This window comes from Phyllostomus hastatus, unplaced genomic scaffold, assembly GCF_019186645.2.
Source record: "Phyllostomus hastatus isolate PE091 unplaced genomic scaffold, TTU_PhHast_1.1 phas_contig_29, whole genome shotgun sequence".
Classification (NCBI taxonomy): Eukaryota; Metazoa; Chordata; class Mammalia; order Chiroptera; family Phyllostomidae; genus Phyllostomus; species Phyllostomus hastatus.
Window position 1 is genome coordinate 47807018 of NW_025333835.1, and position 22678 is coordinate 47829695.

Consider the following 22678-nt stretch of genomic DNA (forward strand, 5'->3'; position numbering starts at 1 on the left):
GGCTTTAACTTCCAACACATCCGCTTGGGGCGCCAGCTCTGCCCCTGCCAGTGAGCCCCAACCCTTACCTCGGCCGTGGGGCTGTGGACGCGGGGGAACAGCGCAGCTTCTGCCGCCGTGGGCCGGATGGGACTGGAGACTTGGGAGGGACCTGCAAGGCAGAGACGGAGGGCTGACAGGAGGAGACCCACTCCCAGGGACGGTACCTCCCCCACCAGCTCTGTGATGGGGCCGGGGTGCCCTCGGCCACCTGCAGGTGCAGGATGAGGAGCAAGGCGACCGGCCCCCCAGGCGCCCTCTGTGCACACTCGGGGTCAGGAGTGCCAGCTTTTTGTCCCGTGGACGGTCCGTTCCTTCCACCTTCTCAGGGCCCAGTGACACCCAGAAAGGGGCTGGTGCCGAAACCGCATGCGGGGTCCAGGCACGGGGGGCAGGGGTTGTCATCTGAGGCTGGTGTGCGGGCGCCCCAGTGCCACCGTCCTCGTGCGGCCTCAGCGGGGGTCCGGAGGGGCCTCTCCTGCGATGGCAGACTGACCTCTCCCTCGGGGCTGTGGAGAGGCAGCGGGCCAAGCCGCCCGGTCTTCTGAGACCTTCAGCTCCAGCTCCACGCCTGCCGTCGCCGGCAGCGGCCTGTGCACCTCGGCCTCGGCCTCCCAGGGGATGTCGTCAGACCAGTGCTGATCTGGCGGAGGGACAGGAGCGCAGGGAGCTCAGCCAGGCCGGGGCCTGCGCGCGGCTCCTCACCCAGCGGCTGACGCCAGGCCGGACGCACTCCCTCAGCAGCGTGGTGCTCTCTGCAAAGCGCTGGGCTCCGCCTTCTTGGACATGCAGCTGACAGGCCAAGGCTGACGTTGGCCAGTGGGTGTGCCCGGGGAGAGTGGGCCTCGCTGCAGGGGGCCACCACTCACCAGTGCTTCTCTCCCGTGGGCGGCTCCAGCCGTGCGGCCCCCACCACGGCCTGGACCGCCCCTCTCACTCCTGCAGCCCAGCCCCTGCCCCTTGTCTCCCGACCAACCAAAGTGGAACTCTACAACACCACCTCCCGTGTCTGGCTTTCACACAGCACCCATGGGCCACAGGCTCCGTACAAGGCCCCCGTTCCGCTCCTTTTCTCGACCACGGCTGCACGGGTGCAGGCTGCACTGAGCAGCGGCCGACGGGCGGGGGCACAGCGCACCCCCCATCAGGGCCCAGCAGGGAACGACCAGGAGGTCGAGCAGCTGCTCCCCCGAGCCCCTGCTCTGCTAGCGTGCACCGCTCCCGCCCTCCCCGGGCCCAGAGCACTCTGGCCCGCCCCGCCGTGGGGAACAGGCAGCCACTCCCGTGGAGGGGTCTGGGGTCCCTGTACCGTCATCCAGCTCTGCACCAGTGTCCCCCGGGTCCCCGTTCTCAGCGGCCTCCCCTTCCATCTCCGCGGGCTCCGAGTCTGCGTCCTCCTCCAGGCCAGGCTCGTCCGACGGGCCTGTGAAGCAGACGCGTCAAGGGAAGGAGAGGAAGGGGAAGGGCAGGCAGAGCGCCCTGCGGGGGCCCTTCCTGACACCCGAGACGGCTCCTCCATGGGTCACGTGGGCGTGGACTCACGCTCAGCCGTCACCTCCTCCCTCCCGCGGAGGGCAGGGGGGCGTGGCCCCCCCAGGCCCAGGCCCAGCAGCCCCGAGTGCAAAGTAGCAGCGCTCAGGGCTCACCAGCCTGGCCCTGCGTGGCCGCGCCCCCCACCACGGGTCCCTTAATGCAGTTGGAGGGGCCGTTTCTGACTCCTGCCTGTGACGACACTGGCCGTGGCCGTGTGGCTCATGTAGTGGCTGCGGTGTTCTGCGTCAGTGACATCGCTGTGGGAGGTGTGGCCCACACTGTACCCCCTCCACAGGCAGGCAGAAGTGGCAGTTCTGCGTGGGGTGATCGAGAGAAATGCTTTTCTAGAGCAGCGCAGGGTGGGGAGAGGGGATGCGTGAGGTCCACCCGCCGGGCCCAGGCCTAGCCCTTCGGGGCTGCAAAGGCGACAAAGCACTAACGCACTCGTTTCTCCTGAGGAGCAGCCGGCCCCTAGCACGCACTCACACACACTCACACTCACAGCTGCCCCTGACCTCTGCACGCTCAAAGCCCACACTGAAAGTCTGAAAGGCCACTGTGAAATACCAGCGTCACCCATCTGTCTGGGGCCCTATGGCTCCCTCTCAGGTTCCAAGCACCGCCATCCCCACATCGCTGCTGAAGCCTGTCTGTCACCCTGGGGAAGGGGCCTGGAGTCTGGTCTGTGCGTCCAGGAGCCCGAGCACCAGAGCCCACGGGTCGGTGGGCACGGGGGGGGGCCAGCACAGCTCGGCTGCAGGGTTCCTTACAAGGCTGTGCCCAGCCCAGGACAGCCCAGCTCCCCACACTGGACGCCTGGGTCGCGGTCTGCTCACCGGCAGCCCCACACCTGGGAGCGTGCAGGGCCCGCGTGTCAGAAACACCCGGGAGCGGCTGCTGAGGCCACCGTCCAGTGGAAATCAAGGAAGTGCCCATCTTTTCGGGGGAGGGGAGGGGAGAGGCACTTAGCAGACGCCGGCCTTGGCCTCCGGGTGCCGCGGCAGAGCCGTGAGCTTTCGCCGGAGTGGTTCCTCGGGCTGTGTGCTCACCTCCCCGCCCACGTACACCGAGGTCCCTGAACCGGGGCACCCGGTCCACACCCAGCTTCAGGGCACTGGACCGACCGGTCTGGGCTAACAGTGCGAGTTTTGGGGAGATGGGGGGGCTTCTCAAGACACTTTAGGGGCTGGCAGATGGTGACTATCCCACCCTCTGAGAGGAGGCGGAGTAGCCCGGGGAGCCGGCCACGCCCTGGCCCTGCGCGTACCTGCAACAGCGGCATCTGCTGGGGAAGCCCTGGGGGCGACTCAGACGGTCCCACACGCCGGGGAGAGGGACGCCTGTGCCCCTCGTACCTGCACCACTTGCCTGCAGCCAAGCTCACGGCTGCGCCACAGCCCTGCTAACCCAGCTGGTGGACGCTTCCCCTGCCAGAACCTGGCTCCTTCGCAGGCACCTCGGCTCGGTGGGAACCGCACCTGGGCCCACGGCGGAGGCCGCCGTGCCAACGCCAGGCATCGAGGGGGTCCCAGCACCGTTGTGCGCAGGCACACGGGAAGCGACTCTGGGGGAGCCTGAGGCCCCGGACCCCCTCAGTCCCAGCCTGGCCTGCCCCTCGCCTCACTGCAAAGGTAGAGATCAGAGTCCATAGCCCTCGGAGGTGCCCCAAGAGACCACAACACAGGTGTCACACAGACAGGTGAGGGCACCGGGGCACCGGGCGGCAATTCTCAGAGTTGCAGACGGAGGGGTGGGACTGGGGTCAGGTCCAGGTCAAGGTGGGGTGTAGGACTCTGGGAGAGAGGTTGCAGTCCCACTCAGCTGCCAGCGGGGACGCCCGACACCCCCGCCTGTCCACCCATGCTGGGGGCAGGCGCTCGCCGGCTGCACTCGCAGCGGGCGGCAGTGGCTCAGCTCCTCTCCCTCGGCATGTGGGCAGGCGCGCCTGCCTCCTGCTGCCCGAAGGACATGGGCGGCCCCCGTGAGCTCCACCCTGCCCGACCCAGGGACCCTCGGGCACAGCAGCCCCCTCTCCGAGGGCTATCGGTGCAGCCGGTCTGTGCGTGTCCTGTGGGCGGGAGTGCGGCTGCCGGGCATTCGGAGGGCAGGGGCCACGCACGTCTCGCAGTGGAGAGAGCTGTCCCACCCCAGATGCCAGGGGCTCCTCGCTGAGAAACACTCTTCTCCCCAGAAAAGTGCAGGAAGGACAACTGAGGCCTCCCAGCCAGCTTTTGGCCTAAGGACTCACAGAGACCCCCGCACTCCGCCCGGAGGCCCGGCTAAGGCTGCCCGTCCCCCCCTCTCCGAGCTGAGCGACGTCCGCCCGCAGCACCAGCTGCCCCTGCCCTGGCGCGTCAGCGGGCCCACGGGCCCTCCGCAGACTCCCGCGTTCCTTCGTGCCCACAGGGCCTGCAGACCGCACACCTCAGCGCGGACGGTGCCCCCGCAGCGCTGGCCTCTGCCCGATCTCTGTGAGCTAGAGTAAGCGCTGGCCTCTGTCCCCGACGGGACCCGGCTCACCCCTGTGGTGCGTGGGGAGCGTGTCCATCCATGCAGGGGCCCTGGGGGAGGCATGCACGTGCCCCGCCCCCGCCCCCCATGCATAGCCGCGGGGCTGGGAGTCCAGTGTTAGGGGTCAGCGGAGCTGCCGAGAGAGAGCGGTTACGTGAGCGGAAGGACAGACACCCCGGCTACCTCCGGACACTGTCTCCAGCCAGGCCTGCACGGCTGCGCGGCGCGCGGAGGGGAGGTCAGGCGCTGAATGTGAAACAGACACAAACATGACGTTACACAGGACGGGGGACCCCCGGGCAGGGTCGCGTCGCCCCCTGAAGTCCAGGACAAGAGAGCAGCCGTGGCGGCGTTCCGGGCAGCCCGTCGGCACCGTCGGGCAGCGAGCCTGTGTGGAGGGACTGCGGGGGGGGGGGGGGGAGCTCAGGCAGGGGCGGGGGCTCAGGGCCGCTGTGTCCGGGCCGCGCAGGGCCTCTGCGTGCACGCGCAGGGAACAGTTCGGTTCCCTCGTCGCGGAGGGAACAGTTCACCGCGGCGCTCCTGCCTGTGGGTGAAGACTGGGGCTGGGAGGAGCAGATCAAACGACCGCATGCGCATGACGGGCGTTTCCCCAACCACCCCCTCGCATCCTCAGAGACTCGCAGTTCCTGTTGGGACTGGACGGAAACGAGGTTCAGTGAGCAAGATAGAGGCGGGAAGCGGGGGAATCACGCGACTCCTGCTCGAGCACCCTTGTGGCCAGACGGGGCACAGACCACCGCACCCACAGCCCAGAGCGACTCACTGGCCTCCCCGACGTCCCCGTCCCCGGAAACCCGCACTCCTGCTCACCCCGGGCCTCCCGGCCCCTCCTGCCCACGCACACGCACCGCCAGGCACACCCCAGGAGCCCAGGGCTGGACTTCCACCAGCGGGGCAAGAGCGACCGGCCTCCTCATACGGGGGAAAGAAAGCACACTCTTTGCACCCCAAGGTCAAGTTCAGCCTGCCAGTTTGCACGTGTGGGGAAAGAACTCACAACCTCTGAACCTGCCCAGGGTGGGCGGGGAGCAACATGAAGACAGTACAGTGTCTGTCAGCTCTTCCTTTGGCCGGGCAGGTGCTCTGGCCGTGAGGGCAGAGCCCCACGGCGAGGAGAGAGGCCTGGGTGCGGGGTCGGACGCCGTTACCTCGGGAAGTGGAGGGCGCGGAGCCGGGCGCCGTGCGCTCCTCCTCCTCCTTCTCCCGGACGTGCGTCCAGTGCACGTCCGCCTGGATCTCCAGGGGGTCGGCCGCGCTCGGGGCCTGCGGCAGCCTCTGGCTCCGGGCAGCTGCTGCGCCCGGTCCCGGCGGGGGGAGTGGGGAGGGGGGGAGCAGTGAGGACGGGAGCGATGACAGGGAGGGAGCGGGAGGCGAACAGTCATGGGCGGGAGAGAGGGAGGGAAGGAAACACCACAGGAGAGGAAACAGAGAGAAACGTTATCTCGTCGCCAGACTGAACCAGAAAGAGGCAGATGTCGAGACCACGCGACAGGCCGCACACACGTGGCCCCCATGCTCCCACGCGATGTCCTTTCACGTTTCACGCTCGCCGTGGACTTGCACGAGGAGACGTGGCCTGAGCACCGAGAGCTTCCCTCTGGATGCTTCTCTCACCGTGGCTGCCCTCGAGAGACCCAAGGCCACGTTCGAGAAGGGGCACCTGACCACAGCCTCGGGCGGCCCCACAGAGCGGACCCCGTCCCAGGTCACCCAGCAGGGTGCCGTGCCGCCCCGCTTCTGAGAGTTGAACCGAGTGACAAGAATGAGGCGGGACGGACACGGTCCCTCTGCCATGACCAGCCAACCCGCACGGGACAGAAATGCTCATTCCGGGAGTGTCAGGTTCCCGTCTGTAGTCAGGGCCCCCACCTGCGTGGGCCCATGGCAGGGACGCAGCCGTGGGGGGGGGGCTGAGGTGGGGGGCCCGGCCGCGGGCGCAGGGAAGCAGAGCTCCGTCCCGTAAGTTCCCAAAGCTCCAGGACTTCATGGGCCGACAATCCCTCTTCCTTTTTCTGAGCTCAAAGCCCCCTTTCCTTAAATTCCACTTGAGTCCCTGGACACGGGTGCCAGTTTCTCAGCAGAACGAGGACTCGCCAGAGGGCCCTGTGGACTGTTCTCGCTCCCAGCGCTCGAGGGGTCTGCACGCGGCCAGGCCACACAGCGGGGAGAGGTACAGGGACAGCCAGCAGCTCAGGGGAGGGCGCGCTGGGGAAGGGAGGCGGGCCCTCCAGGAGGCAAGAGCGGGGCCACCTGCCCCGGATCCTGCACTTCCTGGCGGCAGCTGCGCCAGCAGCCTGACCGTGCAGCCCGCCTCGGCCTCACTGCTGCAAAAGACAGCTGTGTGTTTACAGGCGCCAGGCACCGTGGCCTGGGCCGCAGTGCAGCGAGACCACCCGACGGGGCCGCGGGCACCGTGCTGTCCCAAACTCAGACCCGCAGGTCCCTGCAGACTTGGGGGCTTTCCTACGGCCGCCTGGCCCTTGGAGGCGCTGGGTGGGGCGGAGTCACCGCGAGGCCACCAGAGGGCCTGGGCGTCTCGGGCCAAGGAAGGTAAGTCAGAGAGAGACTCGGGGCCCCTTCACCTTCACGGCGACGGGGGTGGGGAGAGTGTGAGTCTCCTCCCTGCTTCCTGGCAGTAAGTGGGCCCGGGTCTGCCCCCGGGGTTCTCTGAGGGCGCGGTGGAGGGAGGTTTGGGCACCCGTGGCCCCTCTGGGGACGGGGCTGCGACGGGAGGCGGCACCGGACGAGGGGAACAGGGGAGCGTGCAGCTGGACACAGGCGGCCGCCGCGGCTCTCCCCCAGTTTCCTCCTGAGCCCGTCCCACGTGCCATCTGGGGCCCGGCCGGCCTGATGGCCAGGCCCAGGCTGTGTGCTGCATGAAGCCTGTCTAGGAAACAGGAATCTGCACGTGCCATCTGCCCTGTGGGCAGAGTCAGGATGGCTTCGGGGGGCGGCCCCCCCCCCCCCCCCCCCCCCCCCCCGTGCTGGAAGGGGGGAGAGGCGGCACGGCCGGAGCAGCCTTGTCCTCTGCCCCAGGGCAATCCTCTGTTTCTACACAAGGGGGAGCCAGACAGCCGCAAACGCGGCAGGGAGACAACGAGGAGGCAGCTTTATCCTCAGCAGCGAGGCGGCGGCCTCTGCCCACACAGGTATCCAGGCCACGCCCCAGGCCCAACCTGGGGCAGTTCGCCTGTGTCTCTCTGAAGCCGGCCCGAGGGCTTGGTCTCGATGCCAGGCTCGGGCCCAGGAAGCGCAGTCTGCCAGGGGCAGGGCGAGCTCTGCTGCAGAGGACACCGCCATGACCCTGCGCCGTGGCCCCATGAGCAGCAGGGACGTGGGGCAGTGCCGGGCCAGAGATGCAGCCTCTGGACAGGAGAACCCAGTGGCAGCGCCAGGCCCGGGGCTGCCTCCTTCCACACCCCACACAGGGCCGCCTCCTGGGTCCCACCCCCGCAGAAGGGGCGGAGAAGCTACCCGGAGGCCTGGCCACGCCCTGCCTCTGACCGAGGCGGGGCCTCAGACCACGGGGCATCGTGTGACTGGCCGGCAGGGCTCTGTGCCCTCGCTGCACCCGAGAAAACAGACCCTGGGTGGACGGGGCAGCCGAGCCAGCAGAGCCAGCGCTGCATGCCCCGGCCGTGCGGACTGACGGCCTCTCTGCAAGGCTGGAGGAACTGGGCTGGAGGCCCTTCTCCCCCATGCTCCCCAGGGAGAGGGCTCTGCTCTCAGGGGCTCGGTCTCTACCCATCAGACCCCTGCGCAGCCAGGGGATGGAGAGTGGGACCCTGCGTCCTCCACGGCAAGAAGAGGAGGCCCAGCCAGCTCCTCCCCCCTCACTCGAGGACACACGGGGCCAGGCGCAGGGCCAGGGTTGGAACACTTGAACCAGAGCACGGACACGTCTGAGCCAGCTGGACGAGCTGGACGCTGGAGCTGCCGCTCTGTCTGGACAAGCACACGCGCGCCCGGCCCTGGCTGAGCCCGCCCCGCGGGAGCCTGGCCCCCAGCCCCGCTCGGCGGCGGCGGCGGCTCTGAACAAGCGCGTGTGAGCGCCCGTCTTCGCAGCCTGCGGGATCGGGCGCCCGGTGTTGGGGAGCCTCCAGAAAGTTAAGTTCCCTTTCTTTAGCAAGGCAAGTTTCACTCGCTGAAACTAAAAGGAAAAAGTGGAAGACAAGGAGAAGGGCACGCAGACCCCAACGTGGGCCCCTGCCTTCCAATGGGGACTTGGAGAGCGCACGGGGGCTGCTGGGGGCTGCTGGGGGCTGCTGGGGGGGTGCTGGGGGGCTGCGAGGGCTCCGCCGCCCAGGGCCGCGGTCAGAGGCAGGCAGGGCGCCGCGGGACGGAAGGGCCACGGCGGGTGGGATGGTTTTCTCACCTTCACTGGACTCCGCGTCGTAGTCCTCCTCCTCCTCCTCCTCCTCCTCCTCCTCCTCCTCTTCTTCCTCCTCCTCCTCCTCTTCCTCCTCCTCCTGCTCCTCCTCCTCCCCGGGCTCCCGGCTCCTGGAGGCATCCAGATCCTCCTCGCTCTTCCCTTTGAGCAGCGCGTGGATCCGCACAGCTTCCTTCCAGGGAACGCCGCCCAGGTCCGAGGTGGGCAGCGCGGGCCCGTCCTCCTCGTCCTCCTCCTCCTCCATCTCGGACTCAGAGCTGCTATGGGAAGAACCACAGGCCACGTGAGGGGGGAAAAGCGTGAGGTGGACACGCATGTCCCGCAGAGCACTGCTGGGCAGGGAGGGACGGACCCCTTGGAGGGCCAGCCTGCTGCCCTGCCCAGGGGAGACCGGAGGGGCGGGAGGGCAGAGAGGCAGGTGAGCGGCCGACACCACACGGCCACGAGAGGCCCCGGGCCCTTCTGATGTGAACTCTTGACCCCAGGGGTCAAGAGCGGAGAGAGAGTCTCCTCTCACCGTGAGCCGCTCTCTGGACTCGGGTGCCCGGGACACGGAGCGGAGGAGGCGTGAGAGGCTGGAGCGGCGTCCTCGCACCCCGGTGGGCGGTTGAGGTGTGGGTGCCAGAGGGGGGCGGGCGAGCTGGGCGTGGCGGGGGGCAGCGGGCATGGGGCCAAACAGGGCCGTGGGGACAGGGCGGAAGCACCTGAGCCCGGCCGTCGCCCCTGACAAGCGGCTGTGTTTGTGCCGCTGTTTCCTTCCTGCCCAGCCTGGCCCAGCCCGCAAGGAGGCACCTGCCCGGCTCACACGTGTGCCACCTGTCAGGGAGCGCTGAGTCCTTCCAGGAAACAGCGGAGCTGAGGGTGGCCTGGGAGCTCCCGCAGGTGACCCGGGGCAGAGCGTGGCCTGTCCTGGGGGCTGCACGCCCTCGGAAGCTCAGGCAGCCGGGCCCTCAGGACTGGGGTTCTGCCGCTGCCCCCCCCAGCTGTCTGACGTGGGTGAGCGTGAGTGCTAGGACCTCAGGCAGAAAGGTGGCTCCTGGACTTCGATTATTTTTCCATATTTGCTTAGGCTTTGTTTCTGCCTCACCTTTAAGTTTTCATTTGTTTGCTTCCCTTTTTTTTTTTTTATTAAGGTTTTATTTATCTATTTGTAGAAAGAGGGGAAAGGAGGGAAAAAGAGAGAGAGAGAAACATCAATGTGTGACTGCCTCTTGCGCGCCCCCTACTGGGACCTGGCCTGCAACCCAGGCATGAGCCCTGACTGGGAATCGAACTAGCGACCCTGAGGTTCACAGGCCCTTGCTCAGTCCACTGAGACACCCCAGCCAAGGGCATCTGTTTACTTTCTTATTAATAAGCAACAACGTGCAACCCCGTGACCACTACTTCACGTCTTTCAAACACAACACAAGGCTACAAGGCCTCCTGTGCCCCCTGGAGACCTGGGTGGACTGAGAGGCGGGACGAGACGCGCTGCAGCTTCGGGGGTGTGGGGTGCTGCCCTGACCCCACACGGTGCCCAGTGGGAGCAGGGAGCCCCACCTCTAGCTGTGAGCCCACAGGGGCTGTACCTATGACAGGCTGGGACCCTGGGGTGCAGAGCACAGCGCAGGACAGAAAGGCCCACCCTTGCCTCGCTGGCAGGATGCAGGCTCTCAGGCCATCTCTGAGGGGCTGTGCTGAATCCACCTGGAAACTGAGGCAGGCGTGTGGGCTGCTCTCCGCAGCACTTTCCTGGAGGTCACTCCCCTGGGACCAAGCAGACGCCCTCAGGGTCTGGCCAGGCTCCTGCCGCCAGCACCTCGGGCCTCTCTACACTTGCACCTGCGCCCAGGCCTGCTGCTGGGTCTGCCCTCCGCAGGGAGGAGGCTGTGGGCACCCCTGCCAGCCCTGGACAGCAGCCTGGGACCGTAAGTCGGGACCACTGGCTGCCCTGCCCCAGGAAGGACGAGGGGCCTCCCAGGAGAGACGAGGGCCAGGGAGCCCAGTCGTCAGGAGCAGCTCCTGTCGCCGCAGGGGCCCGGGCGCCCAGACAGCCGTGGTTCCGTGTGACTGACCGAAGAGGTCCGGGGAAGCACACGGGCAGGGCCGCAGCCGGGCCCTGGCCAGCTCACCTGCTGGCGGCGTCGTCCTCCAGGCCCTTGTCCAGCACGCTGCTGAGGTTGTGCTCGGCCTGCGTCTCCTCGGGCACCTCCTGCAGCTCTGCAGCCGGCTGCACGGACAGGCGGCAGTTCTCCAGCTCGATCCTCTCCGGGGTGCCGCGCAGCCGCTTGGCGATGCTGGGCTCCTCCAGGCCGTTCACGCTGGACCCTGCGGAGAAGCGAAGCAGCAAAGCTCTGTGACTGACTGCAGGCACTGAGCCCCTCCTGCGGGGACGGCCGAGGGCGCAGGCAGGAGGGGCACCGCCGGGAGGAGCATCTGAGCACCCACCCAGGCAGCGGCCGCTCCTTCCTGTGAAAGGGGAGGCAGCCCCCCACGACGGCCAGGGCGCCAGAGAAGAAGAGACGGAAAGTCAGCAAGGCCACGCATTTGGTGGCGGCCGGGGGGGCCCTGGTGTGAGGGCAGCAGCACCTCACTGTGCAGAAACAGCTATGTCAGCCCCCCAGGCAGGGCCGCTGGCCTCTGGCGCCGACCTGGGGCCCCAGCACAGGACAGGGCAGAGCCTGGGCCCGGGCAGGGGTGGGTGGGGGGAGACTTGGGAGGACAAAGAAGACAGCTCTGTCCTGGCCGTGGGCCTGCTCCTGCAGCTTTCCCCTCTGCAGGGTGAGTCCTCCCCTCGGCCCCACCCTGGACCCAGGATCTAACCGTGGCTCCTGCCCCGTGGCTGCTGCCCGTCCACCCCCTCTGCAGGCCCTCTGTCTGCTCAGAATCACTGGCATCGCTGTCCACCGCCACCACCGCATCGTGACACTGACCCTCCTGTGGCACCAGGGCGCAGGGACACAGCCAAGCGGCCCCTGCCTGGCGACCCGGGCTCGGTGGCCTGGCCTGTGGTGACGCCCGCCTCCAGCACCCTTCCACCCGCCGGGGTCGGCATCTGCGGGCGAGTTCTGCCTGAGGCAGCTGTCACACTGGGGGTCACAGGCCGGTGACTGAACGTTCTCACGCTCCCTCTCCACCATCACCCTTTTGTAGAGAAGTTTCCACATTTCTTGTTATTTTTTTGAGTATCGTTATGGATGCGCATCTGAGAATCTTAACTGTTGTCTTTGACTATTGTCTCTTTCATCTTCTTCAGTCTACACCAGTCTCCTGGTCAACACCACCACCGTGGTTTTGGAGTCCCGTATTACCCACATTTAAGGAAAAATTACTGATCGTGCCTTGGCCGGATCGACAGCCGGTCAGGGCACACACTTCCCAGGTTTTGAGCTGAACCCCTGGTTGGGACGCGTCCAGGAGGCAACCGATCGATGTGTCTCTCCCTCTCCCCCGTCCCTTCTCTCTAAAAATCAACAAACACATCCTTGAGTGAGAATAAAAAATAATTTACTTCTTTACCATGTTCTCTGAAACACAACGTAGCCCCCAGGGTCAGGGTCAGACGAATGCAGCCTAGACACCCGACTGCAGCGGCGGCGGGCTGGAGGGTCCCAGAACAGCCACGAAACCACCGCGCACCCACTGCCCGACGTGTGAGTGCGGACGGTGTCCGACTACCGGGGAGCCCCAGACACGGACAAAATCGCACCCGCGCACATGTGTTTGTGCGTCTGCCGCCCACACGCGCCCGACCGGGGACTGGCCCTGCAACCTTCCCGTGTACCGGACGACGCTCCGACCCAGAGAGCCCCCGGGCCGGGGCCTGGGCCCCCTGTTCTAACTCACTAGTTCGAGGACGGGCCTTACGAACCAGGAGGCCCTACGCGGTAAATGGCAGCGATCCATCAAGTCAATCCGCCCATGGGGCGGATCTTTGAAATCCCGAGGCAGCCTTCCTCCGCATGCTGAGGAAGGGCGATGGCAGGTTCGGCCAAGTGCGGACACAGACTTCACGATGCCCGGGAGAGCAGGCGTGCTGGCGCGTCCGCCCCGGGGCCCACTCTGCGGGTGCCGAGAGCCCCGCGCCCTTCGCATCGCCTGTTGCCCCAGATCCCTGCTGGTGGGCAACCTCCCTGACGGGCCACCGTGCCCCAGCCCCACCGTGCCCTGACCCTCGGCCGGGCACTGCGAGTGACGCTGCCGCACTCTCTCACCCGGTTATCCCAGTCCTTCCTGGAGCCCCTGCTGAGGACACGACCACCTCTGACTTCCCTGTGCTGCTTCTCAGCAGACAGGTGTCCACGCGTTTCAGAGGGTTCGCTCTACACAGCCTTGTGAGGTCAAGAACAGCAGGCAGCATTCTGTCCATTCTCTGACTTTACCAAATGGGGCCACGGAGGCTCAGAGGGGGGACGGCCACAGACGGCAGGGGACAGGCCACGGAATGGGAACTCACGTGAGCATCTTCTCGTGCTCTGACCTATGCTCCTCCCATTCAGGTGCAGCGTGACGCTTCCAGCCCGGGGCCGCCCCGGAGGGGAGCGCACTCGGGGTGCAGGAGGAGAACTCCCATCAGCACGGTGTTCGCGTGGGGGCTGGCGTGTCTTCGAGCAGACACGCCCTGGGTGCGTGTGCTCGCAGCCGTGCAGGGCGCAGCGGCGTCACGCTGTCACCCACACTCTTCTTCCAGGTCGCCGACGGGCAGCCATCGGACTGGGGCTCCCTGCCCGTCCACACCACGCCCATCCCTCTCTTCACTTGAGCTGAGATTGGGGTTCATTATCTGGGGTGACTCTCCTCAGGGGTCCCCTGCCACATCTGCAGACGTTCCCGGTGGGAAGGGGCCAGGACCTCCCGGATCTCCCCCAGCGCAGAGGACAGCCCTTGCCCGGAGTTAGCCGGCTCCCGGTGCCAGCAGCGCTGAGCTGGAGCAGCAAAGCCTGGCCTCGAACTGCTGTCCGACCGCATGGAACCTGTCACCACACAGGCCAGGCCACCCGAGCGAGCCCGCCGACCCTGCCTCCCTGGGCCAGGTGCACGAGGAACACAGAGCAGGCCGCTCGTCACCTTCACCTCTGCTGCCAAGGGCAGAGCCTGGAACAACGGGGATGCGAGGGAAGGACCGGCCGAGAACGGCCGCACCGCGCAGACAGCTGCTGGCTCGTCTGCAGAGACGCCCGGAAGGTGCTTGCGTCCCGAGGAGGGAGCTTGTTCCGAGGCCACGTTCCGAGCGGCAGGACACGTGTCTGGGCCTGTGTCACCTCCTGGCACCACCCCACTCACAGGTTACTGCTCGGCCCAGCCTGTGCAAAGCCACGGAAGGGCCCCCAGATGCCCCGCAGGTCTGTCTTGCAATGTGAGCCCTACTGGGTGGCCACGGTAAAAATTAAGAGACTAAAGACAAGTTTGGTGACCTTTCCGCTCCCCTTTCCCAGGGGGAGGCGGGAGGCTGGTGGGTGGAACAGCCCTGCGCCGTCACCACAGGAGCCCCACGCCCCAAACCCAGGAGAGGCCCAGGCTCCTGGGCACAGCGCTGAGAAACGCCCCTTCCGTCTCCCCGAGTTCCCGGCTCCTCTTTCCTTCCCAGTTTCTGAGCACATCTCATCGACAGCCTCGGGTGGCTCCCCGTCAGGGCACGCACGCCGGGAAACTCCCCGGACGCACCTCTGTGCCCGCCAGGGCGGGGCTGGACTGCGGCCGCAGGGAAGTGCGCATGAGCCCACAGCTGCCGTCGGTCACTGCCTGAGGCTCAGTCCGAAGTGGCTCCAGCTTGGACACCTGAGAACTTCCACGCTCCTCTCCTGCCACAGGGGACACTGCTCAAACTGGCAGGACCACGAGAGCCAGGCACTGTCTCTGTCCCGGACACGCAGCGGGGCGGGGCGGGGAGATTCCCACCAGGGCTGGGAGTGGCGTCCGCTCCTCTGCCCCAGAGGCAGCACAGGAAGCCCCAGGCGGGCGGAGATCCCAGGTCCGAAGTAGTTGCTCTGGGGACCGGAGAACAATCGACAGCTCCCCCACACTGCTGCCTGGTCGTTCCCTTTGGGGGGGCGCAGGGAGGAACCGTTGTGGGCTCCTTCGTAACAGCACAGCTTCAGGCTGGGTTTTGTCCGTCAAGACCAAGAACAGAGTCGATTCACCGTGGCACTGTTCACAGCGGCCGAGACATGGAAGCAACTACAGGCCCACCAGCAGGTGAGGGGACGATGTGCTGCATTTGCACAGTGGATGCGGCTCGGCCGCAAGAAAAGACGAAAGGCGGCCGTTTGGGCCGACAGGGATGGGCCACGAGGGCTCTCTGCCGAGTGAGGCCAGCCGGGGGGAGAAACACAAGAAACACAAATGCCGCCCGACGTCACTCACGCGCGGAGTCTGCACCAAACAGGCAGAGCACCGAACAAAACCGAACGGAGACGCAGACCGGACCGCTGGTTTTGGAGGAGCGAGTCTGCGGACAAGGCAGGGAAGTGGCCCACGCACGATGACAGGAGGCGGCTGGGCTGCTGGGGGGACCAGTGCGCAGGGCGCGCAGGGGCTGGCCGGCAGGGCCCCGCACGGGAAGGGAGACCAGCGTTTCCCCCACCGAGAAGAGGGCTGAGAGGGAGCGAATGAAGAGGGCGTCCCTCTCCGGTGACTCCCAGCCGGCCGCTGGGCGTCCTCCTCTCCCTCAGCGTGTTCCGATGGTTTCCCCCGCTCGCCCGTCAGTGGTACAGGCCTCGGCTCTGTCACCTGCTGCTCTCCGCAGGCACGGTTCCTGGGGGGGATCACGGCGAGGAATTCGGGGGCGGGCGCGTCCCAGGAGTAAGACCGAGAGCAGGGTGTCATCCGTGCCTGTCTCCAGGAACCTTACCTACGGCGCGCTGCCCTCTTGGCTCACGCAGAGGTCACAGCTGCAGGGGGGCGGGGGGGGGGCGCGGCTGCACAGGGGGCGCGCTGTGCTCTGTGTCTCCTGCTCCCTGCCCGTCCCCCGGCCGCCACCGTGGGTGGTGGTGAACAAAACACGCGAAACCCCAGGACAGGGCCCGACACCCAGGGCCTGAGTGCGCCCTGCCGGCTGCCATCGTCACGACGTGTCCCGCTCCACTTCTCCGTGTCTCGGTGACAGTGGGTCCCGCAGGGCCTGGTGAGCACCAGTCTCGGGGAAACCGGAGTCGGGGCAGCTCTGGTCTCACGCCTTATTTTTTCTGAAGAAGAGACGCCAGCAGAGAAGGGCCGCTCTCTTGGCTGTGGACACCGGCAGCCCCGTCACGGTGTTTCGGCAGTGTGCAAAGTGCCTGTCGGCTCTTGGTGGCCCAGCAAAGCCCGCGACCTCAGCTCTTCCTTCCTGCAGACTGCTCCTCCCCGCCCGGGACGCCCAGCACAGCCTGCAGCCCGAGGCTGAGCCTCCCGGGGCCGGATTCCCAAGAAGGGCGGACCTGCTAATGGCAGGCAGGCAGCTGGTTTAGACGGAACTCTGGAGAGAATATTTACTTTTAAAAAAAGAACCAATGAGCTGAAATAAGAGTCGGGTTGGTACAAGGGTGAGAGGGACCTTGTGCAGAGGGTCTCTCTCCAACGCTGGCCTTTCTAGGTGCTGCCTGAGTTCTAAAGGCAGGGAAACAAGAACCAGTAAGCTCTAACAGCTCTGCCCTCATCGACAGCAGCCATTCCTTGGTTACTGGGGTAGGTTCGCTCCTCAGAGACAAACTCCCTCCCTCGCCCCCCGCCCCCCAACCATGAGCGTCGACCTAACGGCGCATTTCAGGCTCCACTGCTGAGCAGCAGCCAGTTGCGGAGACGGCCCCTCCAGATTCGTGCCCACGGTGTTCCCACCTTTATTAACCTTGAAATAACATGAGAACCGAATTAGGACATTCGTTTAGCGATTTGCCTGGGAAACAGCCCTGATTCTGTCATGCTTGTTGACAAAAAGCAAAACCCACAGTGGCCCTAAGTGCCCTCAGCTCCCCAGGTCCTGGTCTGGTGATGCTGGGGGCCCTTCCTTTCAGCGGGCTCACCTCCCCTGGGGAGCAGACTGTGGTGGGGGCCCAGGGAAGCTGGCCTTGGGCTCCCAGAGAAGCTGGTGCTCCGGGAGCAAGAGCCTGAGCTCTTCTGCTGGCAGGGTCCACTGAACAGAATGTAATTATTACAGACTACAGTTCCGCCAGGGCTGGCATGGCTCAGTGGATTGAGTGCCAGACTGTGAACCAAGAGGCCACTGGTTCGATCCCTAGTCAGGACACATGCCTGGGCTGCAGGCCAGGTCTCCAGTAGGGAGTGCATGAGAGGGAACCACACGTTGATATGTCTCTCCCTTTCTCCCTCCCTTCCCTCTCTCTCTAAAAAAAAAAAATAAATAATAATGATAATTTTTAAAAAGCCTACAGTTCCAGGCAAAGCTCGGGCTACACATCACAGTGATGGAGTGGAAACAAGCTTTACGGAGGGGCGGAGCGAAAAGGGCCGCAGGCACAGAACAGGCACAGGAGTGGCCGCCACAGCGATGCCAACTCCACTCACATGTTTCCCCTGTGTGGCCCCAGGAAAGGCTGTTGTACACGGGGCAGAGCTGGGGCCTTGGGCTCCCTTCTGCTAAAAGAGGTCTCCAAACTGCCTTCGTGCCAGAGAAGGGCCTCGGGGTGGGGGGCTGCTGCCTCAAGTTTTGGGAGGGCTCTGAGGATGCCACCACCCTCCTCCCAGTGGGCAGTGATGCCACTGCTTGCCCATGGTCTTCCTTGGAGGCCCATTCCAGTGCCCCAGAAACAGTCAGAAATTGCAGGCAGTGCGGGGCGGGAGCTGACCTACAGGAAGTAAAAGGAGACAGTGTCCTGCAGCAGGAGAATCCTGGAAGTAACAGAGAGGGGCGTGTGCCGGCGTCCCTGCCTCTTCCCCTGTCCAGGTGCAGGGCGGGAGTTCCTGTGGGCGGCCCGTCCCCCACCGAGTGTGGGTGGGGAAGAGACAGGGAACAGCCAACAGGACACACACGACAGAAAACTGGGTGGTGACTTGGGGACGCAGCCTCCAGGGACTCCCGGAGGCAGGGACACCCTCCTGTGAGTCATTATGACTTCCCGCACCTGACGAGGTTGGAGCTCTGTAAGGGGACCGGGACTCTTCAGGGGAACATCAGCCTCAGCCCTGAGGGGAGGGCCCTTCCCCCACATGCCTGCCTGGCTGCTGCGTCCACACAGCCCAGCATGGGTGTTCCCTCCCCCGCACCTCAGGGGGCACCCATGGGGCCTGTGCCCTACTTTCAGTATAAAGAGAGTCCCTTGTGGGGGTCCCATCACCGCATCTGCACCTTGGGGCTCCCCCAGGGAGGGTCTCTATCAGGGGAAATCACCAGCGAATTCAGGAGAAGAAAAGGGACTGGGCCACAGAAGCTTCTGATGGAAACCGAGGCCCAAGGGCCATTCTCACAGTAAGTCTCACAGGAGGTGGCAGAGTCCCATCTGCTGTCACGGGCCTCTGCGGTGCTGCCCTGCACGGTCCAGAACAGCCACGGCAGCCACGGCTCAAGCCTGAGGGTCACACACACATGCCTGCCCCTCCCCATGCCGACCCGCAGTCAACTCACAGTGACCTGCTGTGCCCCCCACAGCCCCAAGCTCTTCCTCTCGGCCTGGTGCGGGTTCCTGGGTACTGACTGACTGACTTCAGAGAGTGGGACCAACGGGCTGAGGCCTGGGGGTCGGGGGATGAGAAGGCCGAGGGAGGCCACTGAAACCCTCCACTGGCACACAGTTGGAGCCGGCAGCGCTGAGGTTCAAAGGGCAACAGACATCCGCGCTCTCAAGAGCTGAGAGCTCAGCATGGACGCAGGCCCTCCCTGCCAGGCGCACCCAGGACCCTGCCAACGCAGCTCCTTGCGTCCCAGGAGGCCGCAGGCCTTGGTGACGCAGACACCAGGGACCTAGAGCCCATCAGGAGCAGACCTGGCCCCGGGTGCCCCCGAACGCCGCCCTCTGTGGGCCCCTTCAGCACGGAGCTGGGCTGTGCCACCGTGCCCACACAGCACTATGGGGGGGGGGCAGGCAGGGACAGGCATGTCCCTCCAGGGCACCCCAGCTCAGTGTCTGGGCCCCAGCAAAGCTGGCATGGAGCACAGAGTAAGAGCCTCAGGCACCAGGAGCGGGACAGGGGTGGGGCCCCCTGCCCCTCCCGCAAAAAGCCCCCGAGGCTGGAGAGGGAGCGGAGCTGCTCCCAGTCCAGGTCGCCCCAGAGATGAAGCAGGGTCCTCGCGGGGCATGGAACGCCCACCCTCCATCAGCTCTGTCCTTGGCTCTCATGCTGGCCAATCAAATGTGGGACATGGGGGCATTTTCTCCTCCTTTTCCACCCACAGCTGCTACAAAGTAAAACGCCTTCCAGGCCCGAACACGGCACCGTGCACACCCCAGGCACCCCCACTCAGGTTCCCCGTTTCAGTGTGGCCCTGTCTCTTCCCTGCCCACCTGCCCTGCCCTCTTCGCCACTCCAACCTGGAGAAAGGGAAGGAAAAGAAAAACTCAGAAACCTGAAGATTGTTTGGAGTTTATTCTCTTAGGAATGGTAACACTTGTTAAAAAATTAAGAGCACAACACCTTAGTTTCACAGAAACTGCAGAAAACAAAGTTACACAGTTAAATTAAAAACTCACAAAGAAACACACCAAAAACTCAGACAGCACAGGTTAAAAACGAGAGCACAGTGAAGGCTTTGGGGAAGGGCAGGCAGAGGTGGGTGGGGCGCGCCTGGGCTCAGCAGCCCTCCCTTGCTCGCTCACTCACTCACTCACTTGGGCGTCTGTGGGCCCCGCATGGGGGCCCGCCTGCTGCTCCCCATCCCCACCTTTTCCTTTATCCTGAGCTGAAGGGCGTGGAGAGGGGGCCCTTTCAGGGACACACTGGACACCAAGCGGCAACGAGCAGCCCAGTGGAGCCACAGCTGAGCCTGAGAACAGTGGGGTGGGGGTGGGGGGCTAGGGTTCTCTGTGGAGTCTCCCCAGCAGAACCTGGATCTCCACAATTTGCTCCTGAACCAACTTCCTGAGGCTGGGAGTGGGTCCTGCCCAGTTTCTGAGCTACCGACCCTGAGTCCCACCGGCACGGGGCGTGCTGGCTGCTCAGCTCCCTCCCGGCCCCCTCCCAGGCGGAGCAGAGCTGCACCCCGGCCGGGTTGTCTTGCCAAGTTCAATCCCTTGGTTTCCAGAACCAAGGAAGAAGGAACTTTAGAAGCAGCTTCATCATTATTGTTATTATTACTGAAGTCACAATATATAGATATCTGCTCATATACATATATATATATATACACGAAATTAGGTCTCTATAAATAGCCATGTGTACAGACATGAACACCACACATCACTGTTGACTACGACTCCCGGGCAGGGCCGGGGGGCTCAGCTGGGCTGCAGCGTCTCTTTGCTCTGTGAGCAGGCTCTGCAGAGACGCCCCTCGGGGACCCCCGGCGGGGGCAGGAAGAGACATCCCGACAGGAGCCGGGACTGAACGCCTGCACTGCCACATGGCAGGGCCCTTCCGGCTGGGGCGCAAAGCAACGCCCGCGTTTCTAGCGCCCTTTCAGCGTTGGGCAGGGGTGCCGGGGGAAGGGAGCAGGCACCTGCCAGGCGGTCCTCTCTCGGAGAGGCCCGTTTTAGGTTAAAGCTGCCTTTTCCCTCAGAGGACAACAGACAAAGGGTTTCCCTCGTCCCGTCCGTCCGTCTGTCGCCCCATTTTTGGTTATCCACCCCCTGAGAGGTGACCGGGACTCCTCTGGACAAAAAAAAAAGGCTCCGTGGGGCTCAGGGTCACGCATTCAGGTGGGAAAGAGCCCACGTGGGGTTTTCCTTTCTCTGCCGGTTGGTGCCCAGACTTCTCCTGAGGTCAGGGCGGGGTGCGTGGGGCCCAGGAAAGGCACTCTGGGAGAGGGCCTGACCTGCAGTGGACACGGGCCGGACGCAGGGGAACGAAGGGTCTACAGGCTTTGAGGACAGAAGAGAGTCTCTGCACCCAAGCACACAACAGCAGCACGGCCAACAACGCTCTCCAGACCCCGAGTCAGGCAGCAGCTTCAGACGGGATGACCACGGAAGGACCACACGGCACTGCAGGCCTAGAGTCCACGCGGACCCGGGTGGCTGGCTGTGTTTTGGGCACCAGCCGTGGTTTCGGTGCACGGGCAGAGGACCCACGGGAGAGGGCAGAGCTGCGCACGAGGAAGGGGAAGGGCGGGGCACTGCCGCGGCTGCGGGGCGGGCCTCTGCTCTCAGCACAGCTAAGCTCCCTCGAGCAGCTCTCTCCCCTCCCAAGCACAGTGGGGCGCCTGTGCCCTGGGCCTGGGGTCATGGCCACCATCTACCACACTCGAGGACGCCAAAACCCTGGGTTTTTCCAAAGCTTTTCCAAAAGGAGATTCTAGTTAACCGATCAAAGCTTAATTTGGGACACGAAGAAGGAAATCCCTGTCCTAGGAGAAAACAAATCTCTCCCATGGCAACTATGAAAGACCACCCCCGCCTCTGTCCCTTTCTGGAGAGGCTGCCAGCAAAGCCCCACAGCCCCCGTCTCTGGAGCAGACCCAGGCCTGGCCCTCCCTCCACTGGCGGGCCCCCTCCACAGAGCGGTGCCTGCCTCCCTCACCCGGGGCTCGGGCTCTGGGTCTGAGATGCCACAGCTCGGGTCCCTTGGGCTACAACAGGCAAGTCAGTCACCTTCAGAGCACAGAACCTTGGGGACTGATTTTAACTCAGGGCCTTGAGTTTTGGTTTGTTTTGATTCTTTAACCCCGTTGCCAACTTGCACCGCCCCCATCAAGACTGGGGTGGGGGGACACGTTGCCAAGGAGGTGACCGTCTACCCCACTCTCATGTCCTCTCCCTGCTCTTAGGGACTCTCCTCCTCAGCGGATCCCTGAGACCCACGATGCTGCCCAACAGCGACTGAACCAGACGGAAGGGGACAAACGCAGGCTGCTCCGGGGAGCCCGAGCCCCTGAGCCTGCTCCTTTTAAAGACTGTCTTGTGCTCTGCACCCGGAAGGAAGGTTCCATCCCTGGGACTGTCTTACGGAGCAGCCAGGCTCCCTAGAAAACCCGTCTCTGCTGGGTCACGACCTGGCCAGAAGCACATCCTGGTGCACGGGACGCTGACCGGGCTCGATCCTTTGGCTTTTTCTCTGCCAGCGCTTCCTGTGTTTGGCAAAGGTCTGTCAGCCCTTCATAGGACAGCAGAGTATAAAGGGCTCAAGGCTACAAAAGGTTCCAGAACCTTCTGTGGCCATAAAACGTGGTACAACCTGGAGGGTGCTGAGAAAGCCTCCCTGGTTATAAAAAGGGCCTGCGCAGGGGGAGGAGCCCAGCTCACCGCGCTTGGCCTCCAGTCCCTGCGCTGGGGTCCCCTGGGGTGCACCCGCCTCTCCCAGACACACACCAGCTCTTCCACACGGGAAAGAGGTGGCCCTGGGCCTTTTCATGTGAAAGCGGAGGGGTAACCTTCGTCTCTTCCCGCCCCTGCCTTCTCCACCATCCTGGCACTAGCTGATCGTCTTTAGTTTTTACACAGTAGATTTCGTGAATCTTTACACGGCTGCTTTCGATGCATCTGCTTTGCCTGAGAGGAAACATGGGGCAGATGCATGGCCCTGCTGGCCTCCCGCCTCCCCCCACCCCCGCCGGCGCTGGGCTGACTCATGGGAGTGTCACACAGGCTGGCTGGACGTGCAGCAGAGAGAGGCAGTTTTAAGGGAAAATGCAATTCTTCACAGTGAGCGGGGTGCCCATGAGCCCCCCAAGTCCCACCCTGAGACCAGAGAGACTGCTGCTGGAGGGATGGCGCCCCCGCCCCAACACAGGAAGGGGAGTGACCGCACAGTCAGAGTTCTGTCCTCCTGAGGAGGTCCTGTGCCCCCAGCGGGCAGGGCACGACCTTCAGTGGTCACAGGTCAAAGAGCAGACAAGTGTCAGCCCACCAACACACCTAAATAGGGAGCGGAAGGCCAGAGTTCCGAGTTCAGGTGCATGCCAATCCAAACCATGGGCGCTTATCTGCCTCTGTGCTCCGCCGGGAGTCCCGGGCTGGAACCGCCAGGGGCCCTGCCACTCTGTGCTCACACGGGGCCAGTGCAGGGCCGCCGCTTCTGGAGTCCTGGCGACCTGGACGGAGCCTGCAGCAGCCACCCTCGAATGTCTGACGGCTACAGCGACACTGAGCGGTGCAGCAGACTCGGGCCCCGCTCGTTCAC

At 64.8% G+C, this 22678-nt stretch overlaps 1 protein-coding gene across 1 annotated transcript in view; it reads right to left on the bottom strand.

The window, feature by feature from the left end:
• The window catches only part of MICAL3 (microtubule associated monooxygenase, calponin and LIM domain containing 3), a 132504-nt gene that overhangs the window by 24125 nt on the left and 85701 nt on the right, over positions 1 to 22678 (bottom strand). The window contains 7 exon segments of the mRNA XM_045839199.1: positions 69 to 151; positions 536 to 682; positions 1349 to 1462; positions 4267 to 4329; positions 5253 to 5396; positions 8480 to 8754; positions 10609 to 10804. Coding sequence (XP_045695155.1) covers positions 69 to 151; positions 536 to 682; positions 1349 to 1462; positions 4267 to 4329; positions 5253 to 5396; positions 8480 to 8754; positions 10609 to 10804 — 1022 coding nt within the window.